We start from the raw sequence: 11360 nt of genomic DNA on the forward strand, positions 1-11360 counted from the left end.
GCTTTTTAAAATTCAAAATGGCCTTTGGTGTTCTTCACAGCTCAGAGAAGCTGGCCGATGATGTATGCCTCAAACCACGTTTGATTACCAGGAGGTAAACACTGGAACACACCAACCACTCATCACGGTTTCTAAGACGTGAGATCTTTATTCATATCTGCACTACAAATGTCGTATGGCCAGGCCTAAAAAGGCATGTGGGTTTTTAGTGGGGCAGGCAAGGAAGGGAGCTTGCTTTTTCTTTTAACCGACTACCATGTTCAGTCTAGGATGCATCTTGAGTTGAAAAATTCTGAAGGTGTTTTTATGTAAACCTGTAAGGGTCTGCAGACAGCTACGGAAAGCTGTAAATCTGCAAGCCAAGAATCCACGGTGGAGTAAACATCACCCGATCCACATCGTTCAGGTCCTTCAGTGATTGTTTTAAAGAAAAGTGGTTTCTTAAAAAAAAAAATTTCCTATTGTTAATAAGCTTCATAAATCAACCCTGGAAACACCCAGGTTGTCTCTCACACCTGCAGTTACCTCCTCCGCTGCCGCATTTGCGGCGGCCCTGGGGCAGCTGCCCCACAGCTCACCGCGCTGGAGCCGGCGGGGCGGGACGGCCGCACCAGCGGGACAGTCGCTGCGCCCAGGTCCCACGCCAGCCGGCACGGCGGGAGGCACCTCAGGGCCCAGAGGGCCAACGCGCCCTGCAACGCCAACACTGCAGCTCCGCCGGGCCGGCGCTCGCCGAGCCGGCCGGCCGCCGGCGGGGGACAGCCCTGCCGCGGGGGGCAGCCCGCGAGTGCCCCGCACCCTCCGCTGCAGCAGGGCAGCTCTTTCGAAGGCGCCTGCACCAAGCTCGTCCTCACAGCCTCTCTCAGGCTGCCACGCTCCTCAGCCCCCACAGACACATATTTATAGTGACAAAGGACCGACTGCCACGTCCCCGCTTCACCCGAGAAGCCCAGGTGACATCCAGCAGTACGTGAACGTTCGGGGCTATAGGGGTTTCTGGGCAACTTTGATGGAAATTTCTGTAGTCCCCCCACGACATTTACGGAGTCAAAAGCGGACACACTCCCACCTCAGCTGGGGACACTTGGAGGGGACAAGTTTCATCCCAGCAGAGGGGACTGCAGGTGCGGGGCCTCCGCAGGCTCCTACAGCTCCCACTCGGCCAACAAAAAGACAGAGTTTTAAATAACATCCAGCACATGAAGGAACCGTTCCCACATCTCCAGTGTGAAGGTATACCCCGGGACCAAATCAGAAAAATCCTGAACATCTGTGCCTTCCCCCACACAGCTGTTAATTAGCACATACAAGTCACCAGAACAGCAAGCTTTACAAGGCGAAGTCCAAACAATACTGAACCTTGTTGAACCTGACTCCAGGGACTCACCCCGGCACATCACACGCCCCGAGACACATTTCCTGCTATCAGGGATTATCTGCTGTGGGTTACGGCCTCGAACTTGAGCTGAGAGAGAAGGAGCAACAAACTCCTAATCCTGCTCTTTTGTACCATTAGTGCATATTCCCGTTTCTCGTACTTATTTCCTTTGTGTTTCCACCTTTCTCTGAACTGCTGCACAAGAGCTTTTCCAGGCTGGTGGTCTCCTTCTTTGCATCTTCTCTACTTCTGTCTCTTTGAGATAAGGCAAGCAGTCAACCTCAAAGTACTCCTTAATGTTATTTGCACAAGTCGTCAGCACCAGCCTGTGACTCGCATCTCCCACGTTGCCCACCAGCTCCGACCTGCGCCACAGCGGAGACAAGGTGATGCCACTGGCTCCTTCTAAACGCCCAGTGCCAGAGACGGTCCTGGAGGGTCCCAGCCTCACCAAACCACCTGGTTTTGTACAAGTGCAACACAACTATCGCTGGAGTCAGATTCCGGGTTAGTTTCTCATGTAAGGGCAATACCAGTCTGGATTCGTGAGAACGCATGTTCTCCGTTTCCAAATGCGGCAGATTTAAGAAGAGGCGACTTTAGTAGCAGACAATTCACACAATTAACCTTGCTGATTGCCTTTACCACCTTTTTGAAAGAATACTTCATTATTATGCAGATGGAAATAACACATTTCTAGACACCAAAAACCAGAATACTGTTGATGTTTATATTGCATCCACGATCCATATTCATAAGACACCAGCTGTTAGTCTGATTGTATTTATTACCAAAAGTCAGCAATTAAATGGCACTGAAGTAGAACACAGTAAGAATCAATATTCAAGTGTACCACGACCTGATAGAGCTAGAATTTAAGCTTTACATTTTTTTATACAGGTAACTGAAGAGGTATGGCAATTCAGAGCTTAAAGGAATTAACTTTTTAACCATATCTCAGGAAAATAATTTACCAGGGATCAAGCTACACAAACTAGACTGCTATTCAGGAAGTGAAGAGTGACACAGGATGGACAGTAAACACACTAGTTATTTTCAATTTGAAGAAGTTACATTCAACTGAGAGCAACCAACAATTGAGGAAAAATTACAGGCTTGAGAAACATACATATTGAAGAGCAGCTTGGAGCAAGCATTTTTAAAGGTAAATATGAAAACATGCTTTAAAAGCTCCCTGTCAGAGAAAGCTCAGAGTTATGTCTAACAACCTTGGTGTGCTTTGCAAATGCAATTTCATTTCCACATATGATCATTTCTTTAACACGTTGCATTTGCATATGACAAAAAAAGCAGAGTGACATAAGCTTGAACACAAGGCTGCTACGATTGTATTTCATATTAAAAGCAACACCTAAACTAATCACAGAACACGGCTATGGGCAGCCACCTGTATCTGCACCTTAAACAGGAGCACTGAGGGACAGCTTGTACATAGGTTTTCACAGCCAGTATGGAAAAATTAACATAAACCCCAGCGTCCCTTCGACTTGCTGCCCCCTAGCAAGTCCTAGCAATCCCCTTCTCTCCATTAGCACCTTTTCAGTCTCTTAATGCCATACCAACAAACACCCTTCCTGGGATACTCCCCTTTTCACCAAATGTGTATACTTCTGCTTTTAAAACAGATTAGCTTGGAAACCAGCCCATCATATTCAGCTACTGCTGGTGAGTCACCTGGGAGCAGCTCCTGTTCCCACTGACCCACTGTAGGCCCCCAAAAGATTAATTTAACACAGACTCAAATATCCATTAGCAACTAAGAAGATGAATTACTTAGGATTCTGGTTTCGATAACAGATCAATATAAGTCTGCAGTCTTCCTACTGCATTTTCCCCTCACCTTCTGTTCAGCAGAACTAAATAAGGAATTTACTCTCAAATACAAAGAGCTCGTATTTTTCTTAATCCAAATCTAGCACTCTCAGGAATACTATTGCTTTGAAGAAGAAAATTGTTCCCATTTAGGGAACAAGATGTGATTTAACTAACAGCCCATAAATGTGACAAGATATTTCTTAAAAGGAAGCATCACGAATTAAAAACAAGAACCAGAAGAATGAATTCAAAGACCTTAAAACAGCAACTATCAAAACTAGAGTATTTTTTTCAGCTGTCCATTTGAATGCACAATCCTTGTTATATTTTAAGATCTTTTTCAGCAGATAAGTCTTAAAAATATCTTGAAGCACATGTTTCAGTAATAAAGGAGCACAGTGCACAGCAAGCTATACAAGCACAGCTTGTTTACTTCAGGAATTTTCTAAAAAGGCAGTTTAGTTTTCAAGTGTCTGTCTTTTACAAAAGCAATATGAAAATTCTTTTTAAAAAGCTAAGGAAACTGTATCTTCTGAGAGTGATAAAAACCAGCCATTTTCTACAACTGACTAGCATTTCATTAAAGCCAACCAAGAATTCAAGAGCAATACCTAGCCAAAAATTATGAAGATGAAATCTGCTGTTGAAATCACGGCTTCTAATAAAGGTTCACGTTTATTTCATTCTTGGCTTCATTCACATAGAAAAGAGCCTCCTGCCATCGCAGAGCAGTGGCAAAATTACAGTTGCAAGGATTTTAAGCAAGTTCTATGCTGGCATGTAAACCTAAGCTGCCTTTTTTTTTTCTACTAGAAAAGCAACATAAACTTATATGCAAGAATTCCAATCAAAACTGACTGCCTAAATGAGAAAATCCCCTTCTGGAATAACTGGAATACGAGTGCTTGACCATTCAGTCCTAGTGAAAATCTCCTTCCCCTAAAGCAGAGGACATGGACACAGCAGAGGTGGGTTTGGAGAACACCAACTGCACTACCCACTCTGCCACTAGCTCCATGTAAATGTTGGCCGTGGTCTGCGCTACTCTACCGGGTCTCTCCTGAGGGACATCAACGAATGGTACAGGGAAGAGAACAGCTCTCCTGAAGGGAACAAAAAAGTACAAATTAAAACCATGGTGTTAAGCAGCACAGTAGCAAAAGCCACATGAGGCCTCGTTATCATTTGAAACTAACACGCCAAGAAAGAACAGAATAATTAAGAGTGCATTTACAGTGAAATCATTAACACAGTACTCATCGCAGTAAAATTTAAACAAAGGGATATGTGAAAGGAAAGGCAATACGTTCTATGCCAAGGATAATACATTTATATAAAGATAAACATGAGAAACAAGATTATAAATCACATACACATACTAATACCCATCCCTTGGTGAGTGCTTGATAGTCCTCTGCATCCACACATGTGGAAGGCAAGCTAATAGCTTCTTGTGCAAGGCGGCTCTCAAACTGCTGCAGGACACACCACTGCTGCTGCCAATGCTTCAGAGAAATGACAGCCTCCAGCAGAAAGCATTTCTCGTTCAGTTTTCTTTTTCGAGACTGCACATCTGTCTTCTGCCCAGTTCACGAAACTGGGATGGCCTACGCATTCATCATAGCGACCTGTATGCTGCGGGCTTTCCCCAGTGTGGCAAAATAAATCAACCTTTCCTGCTTTTGTGTAGAACCGGACCAGTTCCCCGTGCACTCTCGGGCTGGGAGGGCAGCTCTCTGCACCAGCATCCAGCAGCCCCCCCACCAACGCGCACCAAGGACGGTCGGGCCTGAGCCGGCTGCCCCAGCTCCTCAGACAGCAGAGCAACACCCCGTCAGTCTGGTTAATCACCGAGCTGGCCTACTGCCAGCTTCCTGAGAAACGCAGAATTAGGGTAATGCCTTTCCTCCGAGAGGCAAAATTATCCTAGTGTGTACTCTGATCTCTGTTTTAACACGGCACATTTAAAATTCATCTGATTTTGCAAAAACGGCCTCAGAGTGTGGCGTGCCCTCCTCTCTGACTTAATTGCCAAACATGCAAATGTTTACCCCCACATGGAGGCTTTGTACCTACCACAAGCACAAGAGAAAATGTAAATGAATCTTATATACTCAGCCTCGAGTATTGTGTCTCGAGTGCTGAATCCTGATCTGAGTCACTGTGTTTGTCATCACCGTTTTCATTCATTCTGCTTCAGAGAAGGGACCCCCCTGCACAAGCTGACTGCTAAACACTTCCATTAGCTCCCACCAGTAACAGAGGCATTAGGGATCAATCACCACAGAATTGTACAGTCACGTGAAAAAATGCATCCAGCAGTAAGTTGTCGTCTTGTAAGCTCGTACTAGATTTTGATCAGGAGAGCATTTGGGTAAGATAAGGCCTTGCTGGCTGCAGGATCCTCAAGTCCCAAGAGCACTACATGATTTAGTAAAAGATACCGACTCAAAAATAATTAGTTTGGTATCAAGAACTTCAGAGTGCTACATCCACCTGTCAATCATCTCATTCTCCATACTAACTTACTAATTCTCTCGTAGTTCAAATCCAGCAATAGGTCCGAAGCAGGCAGAGATGTCACAACAAAAGCCTACAGACTGTGGCTGAGCGCACGCAAAGCGGCAACACGCATCAGAGCTCCGGACTGGGGCGGGCTGTTTGTACTGCAAACCGCAGGGAGGACTGAAAAAATAAAGATCCCATGCGTTGTGTGAGTATGAGCTGGGAAGTCCTCCCCGTGCCCCAGCTGGGACAAGAAAACATCAAAGCACGAGCTGACAACTTAGTGCAGGCCAGGCAACCCAGACCAGAGATAACAAACAAATGCCCCAGCCAGAGGAAGAGCTCCAGCCATGACTGCGAAGGTCAGCTGTGAAACCAACACACAGGAAATCAAGGTTTAACACTTTCAGGAGCACTGAGACTATTAAAAAAAAAAAATTTAGTCTGAAGGGGACTTTTCATAATTTTAAATCTTGCTGCAATGTTTGAGGAAAGATCAGTTTTGATGCAGTGGAGTCAACATGCATTCTCTCAATAATCAAGGGACAAAACTACGCACTCTGGAAGCATCTCTCAAGCAGAAGAGGTACAAGACTGCCCATTTCTTCCCAGATGCTAGTTACAATGGCCACGAAACCATAATAATTGCCCAGACTAGCTGTATTCATCAAAGCTCCTTAGTTTGGAAGGAAAACACATTCCTTCCTACGTAGTATCTGGCAACTCAGGCTGCAGAAAGAGGAACTTGCAGATAATCAGTAATTTTTCTTACTTTAAGCCTGCAACCTAGTTTTGATGTATTTTGGCTACCATGCTGCTATGAAGAAAGAAGGCATTCAAAGTCATATTGATGAGTATTTTGGCAAGCAGGCTTGCCTGCACAAACATCCTTCTGGCTAAATCTGAATGCCATACGCATAGTAGGTACCTTTCGAGGACAAACTCAGCGTGTAAAGACAATGGATTTGACTAAAGCAAAATGCTTTCATTTTTCCTTAACGGAAATAAAAGAACCTGTAGCAGTGCCAGCTAGTTACAAGGCTAATGTACTAATCTGAGTAACACTGGACAGGGAAGGTCCCTGAGCCACATGGCACCATCGTTTGCATGCATGTAAGCAGGCAATTAGCTTGAAACCAGCACTTACCAAGCATGGCTAAAATACAAATGCAGTCATTATGATGAGCTGGCCTATGTTAGCATGCGTGCACACACATACAAATATCACATTGCACAAAAAGCCTTATTTCTCTGCACTGCCGTTTTGCTCATCTGATCAAGATGATGATGAATTATACAAAAACAGAGGTATGGTTATAACCATCAAGTAGAATGAAGGCATATCTGACTTATTTAGACAACTCAGATGCCAGCGTCAGTCCAGGTGTACTGGCAGAGAGCTTCAGATCAGCCTTCTGCAGACTTTGCAATGTCAACTCCTACCAATACTGGAACCAAAGATTTTCCAGCTAGTCTGCACGCATCCAAGCCAGACCTCCTCTGGGGCATGGCTGCGGCACCGATGACACCATCCTCAGCCTGTGGCACACTGGCCTTGTCCTCCCTCCTCAGCAAGTAAGGACAGAGCCAGAAAGGGAAGGACAAATTTCTTCATCAACAAAATGGTCCATCATTTGTGATGTGCAGTTAACAGATGGCGTTCAAATTAACATTCGTATCTTTCAAGTGTCTTATCAAACAAGACTAAACAGCATCTTGAAATTTCCATTTTAAATTTTCTATGAGCTTGCTAGAAGTATCACAGACAGATTTTACTGCTGTCAACTAAAGCTGTTGCTGCCTTTAATGAAGGACTACATGACTACTTGAAATAAAGCAGTCCGGTCCCCCAAGTCAAGGCTACTGGGACACCTGCACAGACTTCACCTGGAAGACGGAGCCAGCTCTTAAACACCAAAGTCATCCTTCTAAAATGCGGAGGTGGACTACGAGCATCAAGGCCTTATATGCACCCTAAAATTCAGAGACAAGACGACAAATTCCTCACTGTCGTGGTAAAGACCTCTGGAGTTGCATCCCCCAGACTCCCGTCCCAAGAGCACCCAAACCTGAAGGGCCACCAGGCACATGGAGGCCTGCTGGCAGGGGCACTCCGTGCCTTTCACCATGACGGTTTGCCTGAGAGAGCAGTTTTGACTGGAGAAAAACAAGAAACACAGGACCTTAAAAACCAGTAACACAATTGTGGCTGTTGAGAATTCAGAGACACTGTGAGTGCACCACGGTCCACCAGCTCCCCAGCTGTTGCCCCCTGCACCACCACCCCCCGCATCCTCCCAGCTGCCTTCCAAAGCTCAGCAGGTCCAGACTGCGCTGGATCACCAGGGGTGGAAGGGAAGTCACGTTCGAAGTCACAGGTCTTCACAGAGAACGTCTCAGCAACAACTTTCCCAATTACACATGCCCTAACTGGAATTCTGCCGCTGAGCGCTACTGTGGCAATCCTGCGAAGAAACAACCAAGGAAAACCGAATGCTTTAAAATACTGATTTAAGGACAGTAACTCACGCAGAAAATTACTGCAAAAATCCTCTGATGTGGTAAATAAGCTTTCAGTATGTTCCAGTATGGGAAAAATTGCTGGATCTGAAGCTTCAGTTTGATTTGTTCCAAAAGTTACATAAAATAAGCATAAAAATGCTAGTTCTCTTTTTACAACTCAACCAGCATTCAGGTTGCAGGCTCTGGATGACTATGCTAAACAGCACAGGTCTTTGCAAGACTCCAGCAGCAGTTTCCTCCTGTACTTTAACCAGTTACTAACCCGCAGGAGAATTCTGCTCTTTTCTCTCGGCAGCTATGCTGTCACGCAACGCTCGCTCGGCGAGAGCCTTATTCGAAGTCTGTTGATACCTGGAAGTCTATTTGAAAATCTACTGCACCAAAATACCCGGATTTGATTAAACCGACCAGTGAACTGTCAAACACTTACAGACTTTCTTCTGAAAAGCAACCCACTCTCCTCATTAGATGGTGTTTATTCACATGCCCAACAGTTTTGTTCTTAACTACAGTTTTAACCAACTTGCTGGGATCAGAAGTCAGTCCTGTTGGTCTGGTGGACCCTTTTCCCATCGGCACTGCATTCCCCACCTCCTACCCCTTCCACACCACCAGTGATGTAAGGAAGAGGCAACACAGCGTTCTTTAGTACTTGGTATTCCGAACGCCTAATGAACATCATCTGGCTCTGGCCATGTTCTACTATTCATTGTATCAGTTTCTTCTAAACCTTTTCTGCCAGTTTTACCTTGACAGTTCAAGACACCTCTCTGTTACGGAAAGTCCCAGCACAGGAATGCCCCTATTTGCCTCCATAGTAAACACAAGAAATTCCTTTGATCTTCTCACTATAGTCTCATCTTCCACAAGCTTTCTCTTTTCAAAAGAGATTTGTTGTTATTTTCTATCTTAAACAATTTATTCCTTTTTTATTTTTAGTCCTCTTATTTTACATTTAACTTCCAGCTCTTCATTCTTTTCTATTTTCTTCATTCAGATGGGATTTCCAATTCTGGAAATAAAGACATCTTTCAAAGCCTACCAGGCTTCTGCAGGTGCTTTTAAGGTGTGGGTTTGGTCTTGTTTTGTTTTTTAATTTAACAGTTGATATGCATCAGGACCAACGGCACAGTCTCTATACAGAAGATGACTTTTCATTAGTGGTCAAATGAGGAAAATCTGATTCAAAATATGTATTACCTAAAGTCAAACAGCAACTCAGCGGTTGTGAAAGAAGTACAAGACAGGTGTCAAGCAAAGAAGTGGTGTAAGAAATATTACAGATGTCAGTCATGGAAATACTGGTATCAGTTGCGAATCACAGAAAAATGGTTTTACCAAAGGCAGTTTTTGTAAGGCATCATGCTCACACCCGGACTGTCCCACTGGGAAAGCAGCAAATCCGGAGCCACCGCGACTCATGGGCTCTTGCGACGGCAGGTACCGGCACTCAGCATCAACGTGACATTTGACAGACACATCGGTACCGACTCTACACCATCAGTTAGTTAAAGTGCACCCAAAATGAACCCAAATCCATGGAAAAAGAAAGCCCGGGGGTTGTCTTCGGTGCCCTGCAAACCAGGGCCCCGCAGGGTGCCGCGCTCCCCCCGCCCCAGCCCGGCCGTGCCCCCCCGCGCTCCGGCCCGGAGCGCACGAGCACCGTGAAACACCGCTTCTCACGCCGCGGGCACGGCGGCGGGCAGGGACCCTCCGCTCCGCCGCGGCGGGCGCCCTCCGCCGCTCCGTCGAGCCCCGCGCGGGGGTCGCGCCCGCAGCGCCGCCCCAAACACAGCGGCGTGAGGCCGCGCGGCCCCCCCCGTCCCGGGCCGCGCTGCCGTCCGGCTCAGCGGGAGCAGCGGCGGGCGGTAGCGGCCGAGAACCGAGCCCTCGCCCCGCCGGGACAGGCGTGCCCGCGGCGCCCCCGGGCGAGGCCACCGGGACGGGACGGGCCGCCGGCTCCCGGGCTCGGGTCGCGGGACCGAGCGGGCGGCCCGCGGCGGCCAGCTCGCTGCCCGAGCCGGCGGTCCGCGACGGGCCGAGGGAGCGAGCGCCGCCCGCCAGCGCCGCCCCGGGTCCGGGGCGCGACTCCGGGGCCCCGCGCCGCCCCACGCGGCGGCGGGGCCGCGTCCGTCCCCCGCCGTCGCCCCGGGCCCTCCCGGAGCAGAGGAAACTTTTCCAGCCCGGCACCCTCCCACCCCGCGGCCCGGGCCCAGCCGCCGCCGGCGGGTGGGCGCTCCCGCACCCCGCCGCGGCCCTCCCGCCGTCCCCCGCAGGGCGCCGGCGCGGCCGGGCCTACCCGCGACCGGCTCGGCGGCGGCGCGGGCAGCGGCGGGGCGGGCCGCGGGTCCGGCGCGGCCTGCGGCGGCCGGCTCACCTGGGCGCACGGTCTTGAGGCGCACGGGCTCCCTGAAGTGCCGGACGACGGCCAGCGTGTCGCGGTGCGTGAGGCCGCTGACCGGGGTGCCGTTCACCTCCAGCAGCACGTCGCCCGGCGCCGGCGCCTTGCCCGAGAGCAGCGCCGGGCCCGGCGCTCCCTCGCCGCCCGGCGGCAGGCGCCCCGCCAGGTAGGGGAACTCGCCGCGCTCGGCGCCGCCGCGCAGGAGGTCGGGGTCGGGGCCCGCCGGGCCGCCCCAGGACACCACGCACTCCTGCACCTTGCTCAGCCAGTGCCGCTTCTTCCGCAGCGTCTTGGACATGCCGCACCACGGGGCGCCGCTGCCCGCCCCGCGCCGCCGCTCCCACCCCGGCCGCGGCTGCCGCCCGACTGCCGCCCCGCCGCGGCGGCCGCCCCGCCCGGCCCCGCCGCGCCCCGCCCCGCCGCGCCGGCGCCCCGCCCCGCCGCGCGCGCCCCCGGACCCCGGCCGCGGCCCCGCCGCGCGCGCCCCCGGGCCCGCCACGCCCCCGCCGCGCCCTGCCGGCCGCGCTGGCCACGCCCCTCCGGCCGCCGCGCCGCCGGCCCCCCCGGGGCGGGGCTTGTGCCGTCACGGGCAGCGCGGCGGCCGGGCCGGGGTTCGTCCGCCCGCGGCCGGGCTGGGCGGGTCGGTCCCGGCCCCGCCAGGCCCCCCCCGGGGCCGCGCCGCGGGCTGGGTGTGGCCCCTTTGGCCAGGAACAGCCC

General features: G+C 50.3%; 1 protein-coding gene across 1 annotated transcript in view; it reads right to left on the reverse strand.

The window, feature by feature from the left end:
• Positions 1-10941, reverse strand: part of MAGI3 (membrane associated guanylate kinase, WW and PDZ domain containing 3) — a 73172-nt gene extending 62231 nt beyond the window's left edge. The window contains exon 1 of the mRNA XM_086476382.1: positions 10620-10941. Within this exon, the coding sequence (XP_086332508.1) occupies positions 10620-10941 (322 nt within the window). The remainder of the gene's footprint in view (positions 1-10619) is intronic.
• Positions 10942-11360: the final 419 nt, after the last annotated feature.

Source organism: Leptosomus discolor, chromosome 21 (assembly GCF_034619465.1).
Source record: "Leptosomus discolor isolate bLepDis1 chromosome 21, bLepDis1.hap2, whole genome shotgun sequence".
NCBI lineage: Eukaryota > Metazoa > Chordata > Aves > Leptosomiformes > Leptosomidae > Leptosomus > Leptosomus discolor.